The 16118-nt window shown below is 45.5% G+C and overlaps 1 protein-coding gene across 1 annotated transcript; it reads right to left on the bottom strand.

The window, feature by feature from the left end:
- Window positions 1-630: 630 nt before the first annotated feature.
- On the bottom strand, window positions 631-15644 carry LOC104543980 (the record flags this gene model as incomplete). The annotated part of the gene is made up of 7 exons (XM_010188714.1): window positions 15593-15644; window positions 14126-14976; window positions 7396-7557; window positions 4659-4845; window positions 3508-3662; window positions 2273-2299; window positions 631-749 (listed from the first exon to the last, which is right to left on the bottom strand). Coding segments are annotated over exons 1-7 (1553 nt in total), but the record flags the coding sequence as incomplete, so codon positions are not given.
- Window positions 15645-16118: the final 474 nt, after the last annotated feature.

Genomic DNA, 16118 nt, shown 5'->3' with positions numbered 1-16118 from the left:
GCACTATCACCTCAGATAGGCATGCACCACACAGTATAGCTCAGAGGTCAGCATATAACTAGCCTGGTGGACAAACTTGCCCAGGGGACCAACACGGATCTTTTAACAGAAATGAGACCTCATGCTTGACCAAAATGTTCATCTACAGCAATAAGCAGGTCCCACCCATGACCACATGCTCAGCAAACTTCATCTCCCCTTCCTCTGACAGGAAGCTTTCCAGCTGATCCTGACCGTCCCATCCCATCACCCATCAGATGAGGTATGGGTTACTGTTCCACTGGATGAAAGGTGTGAAGATAGATAGAGGAGAGCATTAACTTTGACTGTAATGCTTAGGAAGGAGCAAATAGACAAATATTTAGGCTATAGAATGGCTCTGGCTAATTGTCAACATCACCTTGCCTTGCTGGGGATAAGCACCTTCTTTTAGAGACCCTAATGTTTCCATCATTCTCACACAGGTAACATCCAGTTGGGATCTTGGAGCACCTGGGTACTAAGGAAGCAAATGGCTGTGCTGGCCAGGACGACCACACGCCATGGAGAGATGGTAAGGAGGGGTCTTCTCCAGCTAGCAACAACCAGAGGTAAGTCTCCAAACACAAATTGAAAATCTCCCTGCCTTACCTGTACAACTGTGGGCAAGACCTCTTCAGAGCAGCAGAGGACAGTCCCAGCTTGTTCTGGTTTCTCAGCCATGTTTTCCTCATAAGATCTTTCATTCTTCCCAAAGCATGGCTCTCACCCTACGGAGCGAAAAAGAAACCACAACTTGAAGGACGAGAGGCTAGCTGCTGGCAGACCTTATCTGGCCAACATATGATACTTTGGTGTGCTCCAGGGTGGTAGGAAGAGGGGAGCTTCTTTATTTGGGACAGAGTCAGGTCTCACAAAAGAATTTTTAACACCCTGCTATCATGCCCAGTGACCAGTTTGTACCTGTAGAGGACACAATGACACAGGATGGATCAACTGTCAGTAACACCATCCGGTTTTGTATTTTGGTTGGTAACCCTTCCGTGTCTAGGACTCTGCTGTTCTTTCTGACTTAAGGTTTCTGAGTGTGAGGGAACTTCTCTGGTGAGTGCTGAGTAGCTGCCTAAAGGCACGTTTTGGTTTACCTTATTGTTATACTGTACTAAAGGAAAGGATCAGTTTGGTTTCCTACCTACTCACATGCACCCGGGGGGAATCCTTTACAACAAAAACAACCCAAAAAAGCAGCTTGACTCCCTTCTCTTTTCTATTTGGCCAGGTGCGTTGGTATCAGCCCTTTTCAAGGTGGTGACTTTTGCGGACCATGAATTAGAAGAGATCAAGCCTTTGTTTCCCTGTCACGTCCACAAGCCACAGCTATTGGGTACTTACATTTGAAATGCTAATAGAGATTATCAGGAGGTCAGGGAGTCTCATGAGGCCCTCCCTAATGTTTGTTCTCTCTGGGCTGAGCTCATCTGGACTCATGAACTGAAAAGGAGCCACACTTCAGAAAATTTTATTGTTTTAAATTTCCTAAAGTAATGGCTGGAAAACCTTGGGAACAGAACAAAAAAAGATCACGCCCCAGAACTAGTCCTAATGGGGTGAAAGGAATCCCATTTCTGTGAACTTCTCAAACCATTGTCACCTTTGGGGCATTGTTCTGTCCTGTCTGGAGGTCCCTTCCCACTGTGCCACCAGCAGAGCCATCGCTCAGTAAGCTGTGGCCACATTGGGACCACAACCTGGCGGCTGCCGAGCCGCACATACCAGTCCAGAGTCTATTGCAGTAATTATTCCTGGGGCTCTGCTAAGTTTTCAGTTCAAAACTTCAGATGAGGTCACGGGCTCAGCTGGAAACTGCAACACTGGTTTCTGTGCTATCAAGTTAATTGCCCGTAAGTGAGAATGTTTACTCATGGAAATATCAAACCTTTGTGTTTACTACTAGGATTAATGTGTGCTATGGAAGGGTTTCGAAAGCCTGAGCAGTTAGTCCCTCGTTGTGCTGATGTTGTCCCGGGACCCAGGAAAGTGAGCACTGTTAATAGCACAGACAGCCTGAGCAGTTGCCTGTTCCTGGAGGCTAGCTGTTGTCTGCATTGCTGGAGGGGGAGAACAACGGACCAAATGCAGTAAGTCATAATGCACGTGTGGCTGTTACTTTGATAGTAAACTCTGGGGGATCAGTGAGCCTCTTTTGTTCATGTATAATGCCATGCATTACAGGGGCTTGGTCCATGACAGTGGCAGGTACAAGTTAAATTTAGTCTCCAAAGGCAGTACATACCGAGATGTTCTTGTTGACATCCAGGCCCTAAAAAGAAAAGGCAAATAAATTGATAAGTAATGACACAGTGAGACCATCTTACAGTGTTGGGAGCGGACTGGGCTCTGTTCTAAGCTCTACCCTGGAGTCCACCCATAGCCTTGATCAAGTCCTTTATCTCTTTAGGATTCAGTCCCTCACATGAGTGATAATCCTTTCTTTTCTCCTCCACTTCTTGCATCTCTTGTATTTAGACTGCCAGTTCATGTGTATAGCATCTAGTAGTGCAAGGACCAATGTGGCAGGATTCCCATACAGTACCTGCACTGTAGAAGGAAATGGGGCGTTTCATGCTCACGGTACAAAATGCAATACTAAATGACAATGCTAAGGTGTGGTGTAACAAGAAAGCATAAAGAGTGTGGACCTTGATGCTGCGGTCCTGTGAAGTGATCAGGGCTTCCCATGTGCTTAAAATAATGCTCACACTCCAGAACTTTGCAGGACACAAGCCAGAGCACAGAGCACCTTTCGGGATTGAGCCTTAATTGGGTTTCTGAAGTTCATTGAAATGTTTGCAACTGATTTGCAACTTTGGGGTGGAAATTTCATGAGAAGGTCTTTCTCGTGAGAGACCTACTCCTTCCTCTTTCCTGTTGGGCTGGGAATACTCTGATTAGAGACTCTGTCCTGGCATTTCAGCACTCCTGATCCCGACCGGAACCTGAAAGTGCTGAGGCAGCCACAAACAATGGGAAAGAAAGGGAGAGGAAAAGCATTCCTCCCAGCTCCCTTGGACTTCAGCGACACAGTTTCCCTGAAACACGCTTTGGGGACTGGAACTAATTACACTGATATGCTGCCAGCCTGGTACTAAGCATTTCCAGCCAAGGATTGTCTCACTAAAATTTTTATATGTAATAATGAATGTGCGCTTGGTTTAGTCTCGCTAGCGGCAGTAGTGAAGATATTTATGACAGTGTTCACGCATCAAGTTATCTGGAATTGGAGAGGGCTAAAGCCCATGCTGCTCTTTGCAGTGCTCTGTGCCTTTCTTGGCATATGGATGTAGCCCTTGTTTTCATTTAAGGCTGGGAGCAGAGAGGCACAGAGCACCCTGTCTGCCCCAGTGCTGTTCAGCAGCAGGCAGGGTTGGCTTGTCCTCCCCACACCCCACTCTGCTCTGCCTGAGCAGAACTTCTCCCTGCTTCTCCCACAGCTCTCACCTGGGGCCTGGCTCCAAGCTTATCACTCACCTTTCTTACTGCAGGGTCCTTGGACGGAAAAGCCTGTCCCTCAGCCATGCTACCAGCTTCTCTGAACTCATTCTCTTTGTTCCTATTATTTAATGACTTCCTCAGCCCCACCATCATTGGCTGGCTGTTTCCTGAATCCGGGTATCTCTCTCTTCCTGCAATGAAACACAAGGACTTGCTCACATTTCTCAGCAGTGTCCTGCTAGGATGGCCTCTGGGCAGTGCTGCCAGAAAGCTGCAACTCCAGATGGGATGAGACCCCATGTGTTTTCATGTCACACTTCAGTGGAAAGAAGGTAAATGCTCCAATAAAATGTCAAACCACGACAGACTTTCTAATGTCTTCCTCATGGTCTTATTCTCTTTTCAGGCCTGCTCTGAAACTGCCAGGAGAGAGCATTTCTGAGCCTCAGCACTAGAGATCCCAAAGGCCGTTTACACCCTGACTCTGCCCTGCTACGAGGTGTGTTGGTGTTCTGCATTTCACCAGGTATTAGAGGCAGGCTGAAGTCCAAGGTTTGAAATAAACTAATTTGTCTCGCTTTTTGGGCTAGTTCATATCTAACATTGGATCCAGACTTTTCAGCTGGCTTCATCATCAGTAGGCTGAGCCCAGTCTTTCTCAGCCTTTTGGAAAAGTTGGTCTCTGGATCCAAGCTTTGCAGCTGGGGCTTATTTCCACTTGGTCTATAGAATAAGTCATCCTCCAGGAATGTATTCTGTGCCTGCTTGAGAGGGCAGATGAACTAATAACAGGCATAAGGCTTTCCACCTTACATCAAATCCTACCTTGGCTAAGGGGATTTTAAAGCCACACAGAGGGGCTTCACTAATGGACCCATACAGGCATGATAAGTTTCCAAAAGAGAGACGCATTTTATAATGCATTTGTCCTAATTTTTGTAGCCACAGCTGCAGAGCTGCAGAGAAGTCCTGCTTCACATGTGAAGAAGTGTTAAAATCCTATGTGTAGAGAAAGCATTTTAAAACACATAGAGGCATTTCAAAGCACCTTTCCAGCTAAAGTATAGTTCCACTAACACCTTGCTCTGCTCCTATTTGTTTTTCCTAGGGGAAAGGACGCTGCAAATAAGATTGTTTCACATGACTGGTGGGAGGCAAGAGGGCAGGTTGGAGGTATTTGAACTCACCATTGCAGCTGCTCAGCTTTTCAGTGTTCACTCCTATTTCTGGGATGATGGAAAGATCAGAAGGGTTTCCAGTCTGAACCAAGAGGCTATGAGGTCTGCTCCTTCCAGCAAAAAACGTCTTCACATCTTGGTACGAGTTGAGGAAGACACTGGCAGCTCCACAGCAGCAATGCTGCAGAAAGTACTCCTACACCAGACAAGAAGAAAGTATGCAGACTCTCAGGCTGCAACAGCCCAAGGTAACCAGGCAGTGCAGTGGTACTGATAAATTGCAATCATTCCAGCTCAGGGATGCACAGCCTTATCCTGAGACCCATCAGAACCCAGACAGATTATTTAATTCTCTAAAACGCTGAGAAGCCTGAAGTTGGTAATGTAGATTTTTCATGAGTTCATTGGTGTTTAACCTAAACTGCCTGATACTCAGCATCTTTTGGTTTTGTTTCCCAGAAGAAATTGAATACAAGTTTCTAAACACAGAGCTTCTCAGCTAAGGCATTTTTATAAACAAACAGATCCATTCTAACAGTGATTCGCATTTTGAGATAATACTATTTGTTTTGGAGAGTGAACAGACAATAGTATCATGTATTTTTATTGATGAGATGCCATGGATTGCTTGCAGTGAATCTGGCTGGTTAACATGCATGTGGCACTTCAGATGTTCTACTTCTGCTGTAGCTGATGTGGTGGGAAGTGGAGATTTTCAACCCTGCACAACCATGTTGCACAAGAGTTTAGTAGGGCAGGAAGCAAGGAGAGCTTTATCCGGCTGAAGTGGAAAGGGAACCAAACTCTATTGGTGTTGAAACCAGGACAGGCAAACACCAGTTTAGCACCTCTGGAGACCCCTAAGCAATTGACAGTTTTAACACAACTCATCTGGTGTGTTGCCACAGTAGCATGGCACTTTGCAGTATCTACATCTTGGGGTGGACTTCAAAAATCTGATGAAAGATGCTACTTTTGGCCCAGGGCATTAAAGACCCTGACTGGGTCTGCTGTGCTGTAAAGCAAAGGATGTGGAATAACCGTGTTCCCTTTGTGTCCCAGGACTGAAATGTTATCAGTCTCTGGTGATGTCTGTACAGCTCTCAAGAACAGCATCAGGAGCACTGGTCATTTACCATCCTCACAAACAGCTTCTAATACCTCACTAACCCATCTCTGCTCTGGGATTTGTGTTGTCTCTAGCCATGTCTGGGGCATGGAAACCTTTCCACGCTCGTAGTCTGCATGGAGAGTGAACATGGTTTGGCAAGTGGCCTTAGGATGCCCTCCAAAATGCAACGTGGACAGCAACCTCCACATCTTGTGGCAAATAGGGGTAGTAGCATACCCCCTTCTACACAGAGGGGCTGTGACTCTGAAGAGGAAAATGACAGAGAGCTGCTCAGACATAGGAGATGCAAGCACCACACTGACACTCAAGAGAGAGCACCCAGTTTTGTAGAGCATATTGCAAGTGCTGAATGTAACATAGGGGCCCAATTCCCCACTGAACAGTATGGGACAAATGAGAAGGCACTGCTGAGAGATCTTGGAAAATACCACAAAGATCAAAGTTTCAAATATTTAAATGAAAGTATGGTGCCTTTCCTTTCAGGGGGGGTTGGAGAGGAGGGGGCACATACACCAGATGAAGATTTGACCCTGATTTTGCAGCTTGGAAGAGTTACTCTGAGCAATGACTCACAGTCATAAAGCTTCAGGAAATGTGTTAACAATTCCCAGGCTCCATGTAGGAGGCTGCATTCCTCTGAGTGTGAGAGATGGGTACAGGGAAATGACGGACTACACTGCTCTGCAACCTGACTCACAACTTGGCTTTGGCTCTGAGGAGGAGTCAGTCACCTACTGCAGACTCAGTCCCAGCAGGTGGGAGGACAGCACTGGGGGAGGAATGATGCCGTCGGAGAATAAAAGACTGGCCACAGCATGGCTGGGAAGAAGCAGCTGAGTGTCACAGACCCCTTCTGTTCCTTTGGGGACTGATAAAATAAACAGACAGGGAGGGAGGCCAAAGAAAAAGAAATGAGAAGCAGAGGTGGGTTAGAGCTGAACAAAATATGCAGAGGCTAAAAAATGCTGCTTAGGAGGATGCTGAAATGATTTGCAAATTTCAGTTAAATTCCCCAGCTATCTCTGGCTGATAAAAAAGACAAATGGGAACACTGTGATGTTTCATGTCAGAGATTCTTCATTTGGCAGCTCAGAAGCAGAGGCAGGGAAAAAGAGCGTTGACTTGTGTAGTGGTACCACTGCTTCAATTTCCCCTTGTGTCTGTTCTGTGGGAGATTCTGGGATTTTGACAGTTTGAAACCAGCAGGAAAAGAAAGAGCTGTTAATTCAAAACACAGTTACTAAGGAGGTCCATGGAAACGTTTTGTTTCAATAGCATTGACAGGGCAAGATGTGTTCTTGGGAAGTTTTCAATTGTAGAGAAGTAAAAGCTACTGACTTTGTGCTGGCCATTGCATGAGGTGAAAGGGATGCTTTTTAACTCAGCAGAAGCAAGCACATCTGGAAAGCAAAACTGAACAAGAACAGAAACCCAATCCCACCCTAAGGGAAGCTGAGCCCAGTGTGGTGGATGAGGACTCCCTGAAGACCAGAGCATCCAGCCCAGGTAGGTGTAGGGTCAAGTAAATTAGTATCTTCCCTCACACAAACTTGAAACTTCTCATCTGGGCCTTGAGTGTATAATTTAATGGAAGATACTATGGTGTCTGCTTACCTCTTTTATCTGGCTCATCTTCTGCTCTTTCTGCAAGCTGCACACTTGCTTTTGGAGACGCAGGTTGTGCTCCTGCAGCTGCCCAATCTTCTCAATCAGTTGGCAAATGTGTTCCAGGTATCCCAGACCAGATCCCAGGACTTTGCTGTTACCTTGGTTCACCTGCGATGACAACACATCTTGACCATAGAGCAACAACAGAGCAATCCTTATTAGCAGTGGGAGCCCAGCACACTCCTTACAATCATGTGGGCAGTGGTAAAGACACTCAGGCTTCTTCTTGCAAGGGGCTTTGGTTATAGCCAGATCTGAGCTACAGCATTGCTTGTTCGTAGATCTCTTCTGGATTACTTAGCAAGATGTGCCATCAGAGGGACTCTTCTGGCTGATCACGGGCTGATGCAGAGGAAAACCTTGTGACAGCCTGTTTCTAGTTACACCTCCCAGGCTAATTTTTATCTTTTGCTGGCCACAGGACCCTTACAAACAAATATAGTTTGACTGTATGGTATAAATGGCTGGGGTTAGTATGGTTCACTTAGCCCAAAGTCCTCAGTGCAAGTCACACTTACGTGTACTGAGTCTGAGCTTTGCTCCTACCTAAAAGTATGTATCTGCAAGTTGCGGTGACTTGCTGCTTTGTGACCAACTTGAGGGTACGTTTTGTCTGCCTTTGGCAATCTGTAACTGTTACAGCACAGCTGAACTCAGACCCTCATCACTGGAGTGTCAGTGAGAGGGACACGTACCTGAACCCAGCTGCCAAAGTGAAAGAACATCTTTCCACTGGTCTTTACCAGATCCCAGCTTACGTCCTTGCTGCTACTTTCTCAGTCATTAAGAAGTGCCTGAAGAAAGTCTGCAGGATCAAGCTTGCTGTCAGGCTATGACAGAACATCGTGTACCACTGATCTCTCCACACCTAGGACCTGCAGAATCTCACTGCTGCTCAGCCAAGGGCAGTGCTGGAGGCACACAGTGGCAGAGGAAAGGCAGCAGTACTTCTCAGCCTCCTACTCTGCACCTCGCCGTTTCTGGCCCCAGGACTTCCCCATGCACACTAAGTGTCCTCTCCTCCACCGTGAGCGGGCTCTGCCGAATGTGCTGCTAACAAATACATGCAGAGGCTCACTTCCACCTTGGCGCTGCCTGCCGATGTGCATGTGATATCAGTAAGTAAAATAAGCCTCGATCTTTACAAAAGCGGCACTCTAAGTTTATCTTACTTCATAAGTTCCCTCTACAAAAGCAGGAAGCTTACTCTGTCTCCTTTCCCATAACAATCTACATTTTTGGGGAAATGCCAGCCTTGGGACTCTTCCTGTCTTTTCATTATGTCAGAAAGCTCATGGTGTGTTCAAAAATAATCAACATTAGGTTTTACTTCTTTTTAAACAAATGATGATACAATGTTATTTATAAACAGGTATTATTATGTCCAGATGCTTTTGTGTCTGAGGCTGGGACAGAGGTCACATGAAATCATGAAAAACTGTAATGACTCTAAGCCCACCAGTCATTCACATTCATGATTTTTATTTTCCTCTCAGGCAAAGCCTGCAGAAGCAGTGGTAAGACAAAGGTTACTCAGTCATAAAACCGAGTCCTTAGAGTGTCTGTGCAGTGGGAAGGGGCACAGCCCCAGGACCCACAGGGAGAACAAAGCCTGTGTGTTGTCTGCTGGGAAAAGCTTGAAGAAAAAGCACTATAACTGACATATGTGAAAGCAGGAGGTTTTGAGCTGTCCCAAAATAAGCAGTCATGTTTTCACACTGTTATCCTTGAAAACATAGGCTTTCTGCCACTCTGCACCCTCTTTTTGCACATTGAGCAACTCCCCTTTTTGCCAGTTTGCTGTTGCAGTGTCTGATGGCATGTCTGTATTGCCCTAAGGAGACAGTCAGCCAAATCTGCCCCATTATAGCTGTAGCTGTAGAAACACAAGGGAAGAGTACCAGGGACAGAGGAGCTCTTGGAAAAGAGGATAAAGTAAAACATTTGGCTGTAACTTCAGGAGTGAGGAGAAAGCATGAAGCATTTGCCTGTGACCTCTTTCAGCTAGAGACTCTCTTTTTGTTCCATATTTGTCCCGTGCTTAATATTGTAAGGTTTTGCTTCATGTTCCTGGCTACAGGGTTTAGGGCAAGTGGGCAGGGGAAGAGAAGGTGGCTCTGATTACCAGTGCTCTGTGTCTAGAGCTGAAGGCACTTGAAAGCAAGTGTGTGTTTGGGGCAGGCACGGAGAAAATGTGGCTTTTAGCGAAAGGTAGAGAGATCTTCCAATTTCAGAGAATAAATTAAGGTCCCCAGTAAATCAGATGGATAAGGTGTAGATCAGTTGCTCCTGGTCTTGGAGCAAGGTGGATTTACCTCTGTAGAGGACCTAAACCAGACTGAACATTGAACTTAATATGCTGGTGGCCCCTGTTTCACATTCAGAGGTTTTTCACCCTTCAGAGGCTTCTCAGGGCAAGTAGTTTGGGCTATTCAATAGGAAATTAATTTGCATTTTATTAAAGTGATCCCAGCAAGGACAAATGAACATAAGATAAATCAGGCAGAGCTTCCAGTGCCTGCCCATCCCTGCGGGGCCAGCCACCTCTATGGTCAGCTTGCAAGGGTAAAAGTTTTAAGGTGGATGTGTCACCTGCTTGCCCTGCTACAAGGCCTGTTAGCATCAGGATTGCTCAGATATGGTACACATTCAATACAGAAAATTTGTGTAATTTAGCTGGTTGCCCAAAACAATTTCTCAGAGAGGGCCTCTCTACGGACCCTTCCAGGACTTTCTTTTCCATAGACTGGAAATACCTACCCAGCCCTTGCTATCTTCTGGTCATGCCAAGTGCAGTGTAGAACCTGCTCTGTCACATTCTGGTCTAAATATTTTCCTCTCAGCGATTGTGAGAGTTTTATGCTAGCAGTGGAGGGTGAACAACCATAGGAAAACTGCAAACAGGATGAGTCTCTTCTAGTCTCTCTCCTCCCACTTGAACATTCCGAAAACATTCACCTAACGGGAATGAAATTTTTCCCATTCCCCACATGGCGATTGTCAAATAGTACTGGAACAAAAGCCATGTGCCCATTTTTGAGTTGGTGAAACCTGTGAAAAAGGAAAACCAGCTCTTCTGTTTTTTAAAGGTGGAAATGCAGAGCATCAGACAGACATGGTTTATGAATGAGATGGTTAAAGCTGCACTAGGAAAGTAACAACATAATGTATAAATAAGTGCCATAATTTGCTCTTTGGTACATCAGGCTGAACCAGACCCTCAGCTGGAAGAAAAGGAATCTGAGGCTCTCAGCTATACTATGCTGAGTTGCTCCCATTGCGTTTTTGACCCTTCATAGTTAAGGTGCAGTACACTGACTTTATGCCCATGTAACTAAAAAGAGGTCTCTGCCCTTGCGAGTGCTCATCTAAGTTTTGGAGACAGGTTTTCAGTACATGTAGGAGTGTAACTACAAACCTCCCATCATGGGCTTGGAGCAACCGATTAGTGATGCCACAGGCTGCCTGGGAAGCATTTGTCACTGGAAGCTGACAGCCCCAGAAGGCTTCTGAATAACAGGAAAGAGAGGGATCGTGCTGTATATTTCTGACGGCTCCACCCTGCTGTCCAGGAGGGGCTGTGCTCACTGATAGCTGCTGGTTTCCTCTGAGCAGCACGCAGGGGCTATGGGCTGACCATCACAAGTTGCCCTATCCTTTGCCTGAACTGTACCACTCTCTGCAGGAAAGTATTTTGTCTGCTTGGGCCCAGGATAATTAGCACTGTGTGAATAATGGAGGTTTTTAATTTAATGATGACAATGCTCCCACCCTCTCTCTTCTTCCAGGGGTATGGGCTGACTTTAAATGTAAACTTAATGGATCGTGAGGAAGTGTTTGCAAAGCAAAAGCATCAAAAGCTGTGTGTCTTCAAACTGACCCCAACCATTTAATTTGGCTTAAAAGGAAATGCTTTTATTTAGGCTTCAAAGTTGTTTCACTTGTTGTTTGACAGCTTCCACTTTCTTTCATCTTTCTAAATGTAGACGAATTTCAAAATAACAACAGTTCAAAACAAAAGATCAGAAACCTTTGTTTAAGAAGTGCCAGACTGAAATTATTTGATGTATATTTTCAGCCAAAGCCATTCACCAAATGAATCCAAATGGTCAAAACCTTTGGTCATTTCCAGTCTCTCTTTTTCAGCATTTTCCTTCCTGTTCTCTTGGAAGTGGCCTCAGCAGAGAGGGAGGCCAGGAGGACATCAAGGGACATCCTCAGCCAGAGACTTGCTCAGCTGTGGTGTGCTGGTAAGCACAGTGCCATCAGCATTGCCACAGCCAGCTGGGCTGGGGAAACTCAACTGCTCTCCTGTTACTTGAAAGTTGTATTCCCAAAAACAGCAAGAGAACTGAGGAAGCTGCTGCCAGCTATAATTAAATAATGCTCTCGCCTGGCAATAAATATAAGCCAGTGTAAACACTCTTGCATCTCCATCAACATAAATTTAATGCAGTAGGAATTGATTTGATGGAACAATTCAGTGTGCAATATTTTTTGCCAAGCAGAGTGGGAATACCCTGCACTGGTCTGCTGTCTTTCAGACAATACTGATTGCACATCCAAGGGTATCTGAGTCTCTGAGTTCCAGCCCAGACAAGAGATTGGTGCCTAAGTACTATGTTGTATCTCAGACAGGTTACAGGCAAATGTGAAAACCACAGAGTAAGCCTGGAGCAGAGCCTCAGCTGGGGTGCACCAAGATGCATCCGTCAGCTGTACAGGCAGATGATCATCTGGATGTCATTTCTGAGTGGGTCTCACCCTGTCCTGCCTCTGTTGTACGACAATGAGGACAGGTCAATCTTATTCAGGTCTGGGGAGGGCAGAAGGCTCTGCAGCTGCAGGAGGCTGTCCCTATGCTCTGAGACACACAGCGCAGCAGCAGCCACAGGACTGTGCAGCAGCCGTGGGGGTTTCTTGCCCAAGTCAGCTTGGGTGCTACCTGGCATCCTGGCAGTTTGAAGAGGGCTCCTTTTGAGATACAGCAGCCTGGAGGTGCTCTGTGAAGAGGGGCAAAGTTCCCCAGCATCTAGGTCACAGCTGTATTTATACAGCTCAAAAAACAAACAAAGAAAAGTGCTCTCGGGCACTGAGCTTTAGCACTCAGCCAGTGAGGATATTAAAAAGGAGGGGAGATAAGCCACCAAGAGCTTCATTTCCTCTTCAGCTTCTTTCTAATTTATTCTCTTGTTTATTTAAATGCTTTGCTTTAGGAAACTGAGGCTCCATTTCACAATGGATTTAAAAGAATTTCATGGGCAGTCAGAGCTGTCAGGCAAGACCAAGCTGGGTGCAAACCCTTCAGAGTGCAACAGTGAATTTAGGTAACTTTTTATAAAGTCTTCTTTTAGTCATTCTCCTGCTTCTGTCCTTTTTTTGAACACTCTCCCAAAAGGCCAGGTCACTGTCTGTTTGGGAACCATGCAAAATAGGCATTTGTCTTCTGCTGTGTGTGAGGGCTCTGGGGAGGAAGAGGTTGCTCCATTGGATTGTGTGTTGCTTGTGCTGCCTTGATATGCAACGTTTACAGAGATGGGCCATCTCTGACCTTCCTTGCTGCTCAGGAGGATTTGGTATGCTGGAGAGGAAGGCCATCACTTGATGATTCAGTGCCCAGGCAGAGAAGTCATGGTGAAATTATATGCACAGCACACACCACTTGTCACTTGACGTCCTCCCACGGATCTCCCGTTCCAATTCATCACTAATACCACAATGAACATCCCAAAAAGAAATGCCTGTTATGCACCATTTGATTTTTCTGGTGTGTCTGTGTGACCCTCTTCACCTAGCCTGCTTCCTCCTTTCCTTTTTCTTATGGAGCTTTTTGGTCTGCCTCTCTATCAAAACTCAGCTCACCCTTTAGAGCTTTCTGTCACTGATTTGTGTGTCAGCAGCATGAGGCTTCAGGCAAAGCACTGCAGTGAATGAGCACTTCCCAGCATCCACTATGGGAGAAAGTGCACAGAAGGGCTTTTTATTCTCCCGTCAGTCGCATGATGTACCCAGCAAGGAGGAATGAGTAGAGCAAGCTGCTGAAAATATTATGTCTTTACAGTTGAGCAAGTCTCAGGACAGAGGAGTTTCCATCATAGCTGCGCTGGAGAGTTAAAAGGGGATCACCAGCCCAGCAAAGATTTGAATTTATGCACTAGGTTTTCTGTTCACTCATTATTGAGAGAGCTGGGTCAAGAGGACAGGACAGGACAGGCCTGGACAGGAATGAGCTACCCCTTAGACAAGTTCTTTCCAAACTTTGGTGGCCCAACAGCAGTCCAGCTGTTCCCAGAAACAGGAATAACCAGACCTTGCAAAAAGAAACTACGTTCTGATTCCTGTCCCATGTACCAGAGGACAATGACTAACTTAATAATCTTAATTTTAAGACCAGAATCAAGTCCATCCTCTAATCTAGGGTTTTTCAAAACATCCAGTCTCCACGAGCCATTAGTCATCTTTACCCAGACCCAATATATGTGAATTACTTCAGAATTTCACTGCTATGAAAAGAGCTCTCAAGAATCAACTGTAAATTTGCTGCTTACAACGGTTTCAGGGGAGATTTTCTAACTCATTCAGATGTGTCCTAGTTCGTGACAGACGATAAGACTTGAACTCCGACTGAAGTCTTTGGCTGGGCCTAGCTATAATATTCAGTTTAGGTGTTTCTTACCTCACTCAGTCTACAGCATTCATCCATGTATTCATCCAGACTGTCACTTGTGGGGTACTTCTTCAGCTGCTGTTCATGGATCTGAAGGTCTTGCATGCTACCAAAGTTCTCTGGGAAATTGTCAGCAACTGTCTTTGGCTCTTCTATGGGAGTGGGGGTGGGAAGAGTGCTTTCCCTGGGAAGGTCCATCTCTGAGGTAGGTTTCTTTTCCAGAGACTGCCTTTTGCTTTGGTCAAAATGGTCATTGGGACTTTCTTCCTGGGGGACACTGAAGTCTTCAAGGGAAGCTGTATGATCCTGCACAGCATCTGCATCCTGATTGTAGTACTCAGCTTGCTTTTCACTCTCTGGAGCTTGGTGGCTGTCGTTTCTGGCATGCTCTTTACATGTTCTCATTATCAGATGGTCAATTTCTGGAGAAGAAGAGGTGCTAAGCACACCCGAGTCACAAAATGAGTCTCTGCTGTGAAGCACAAAGCTCTTCTCTGAACCTGTTGGTGTTGATGGAGAATTAGCCCCACTCGGCAATTCAACCCCTGAGTCCTCAGATTCAAATTTGGAGAATCTGTGAAGTCGGCACTTGGACTCAAAGGTGCTGAGGTCAGGCAGCGTGGCTACATAGTCTGTGCTTGCTGGGGCATCTGCATAGTCTGGATCTGCCAGTGCAGCTGCTGCATTTGGATTTCCCTGGCAGTCGGATGGGAGGCTGGTGCTGGGGAGACGGGACTCTTCTGTGCAGGCGGTGTCAGCTGAAGCCTCTTGGATTAACCCTGGGTTTTGAATTCCTTCATTACTCAGTATCTTCATATGTGTTAACACGACTTTGTCCTCAGCAGGTGGGCTCTTCTTCCCTGCTTAAAAGAAAACAAGTAGAGGGTCACAAGAGGCAACAAAACTCAGTGTGTAGTGCATCCCCTGAGGGATGCAAAATGTAAAACTGTCTATAGTAAGGTGGTAGAGGGGGACAGCCTTGATTTGTTTTTCTTGAGCCATATGAAGCTTTCTTGTAGGCTTTGCTATAATAGAAGTGTTGTGTTTCATAGCCCCAGAATCCTTCAGAGGGAGTCATAAATGCACACTCAGAGTTCTGATTTAGTAGATAGGTAGAGAACACCACATGTAGCCAGATGATAACTTCTTAGTGATTAACTGTGTATACAGACACAGAGAAGTGTTCTTTCAGCATGGTAGACATTAAATTAAGGGTAAAATATTTCCTCTGATTAAATGTATTCTGAACCAGCAGAAAAAAAGGGTAAAAGGAAATCTGTCTTTGTGCAGACTTAAGTGAATTTGGGGTTGCAACAAGCAATTTGCAAACTGTTTGGTATTCTCTACAGTATTCTCTGTACACATACAGGTGATGAAAAGCAAGTACTGATAGGAAAAGCAAACAAAGCTCTGTAGATCTTTTTCACTCCCAGTATGGTTTTAGCTATGAAGTAATTTCTTTAAATGAACTCTTACCTTCTCTGTGAAAAGATATGGAAGCAGCTTTGTTCATGAGCTTTTTGCACATGGCCAAAGATGACTCGTTTTCATATCACATTTATTTCACAGGGTAATGTGGTAGAACAGTGTCTGGATGAAAGGTTGATCGACAGGAGCTGAAGATGTGCCCCCAGGTTTCCTTACTGTTTTTCTGAATCTAGTATTTCACAGTGTAGACTCTGGTTCACACTGGGATGAGAGCCAGGGTGAAAGCTCTGCATCTATCCTTTAGCAAACTGCAAGTCTCGGCTTCAGATTCATCTCTTCATGGATTTGGGACCAGGAATTGCTGCAGTACAAAACTTCAGTTTCTCTGGTATCTCTTCCATTATTAGTGCCTGACTCAGAGCACCTCAGAGGGCTACAATGCATACACTTTTCAGGATATCTTACTTCCTACTTCATTTCCTTTTATTCCCTTCTCTTACTTACTTCCTTTTCTCCTGACATCAAGCCAGCAGCTGCTTCACAAACTCACCCCTGGTAACGTAAGTATCCCTAA

Source organism: Mesitornis unicolor, unplaced genomic scaffold (genome assembly GCF_000695765.1).
Source record: "Mesitornis unicolor isolate BGI_N332 unplaced genomic scaffold, ASM69576v1 scaffold12827, whole genome shotgun sequence".
NCBI lineage: Eukaryota > Metazoa > Chordata > Aves > Mesitornithiformes > Mesitornithidae > Mesitornis > Mesitornis unicolor.
This window is presented reverse-complemented; position numbering and strand designations above follow the sequence as displayed.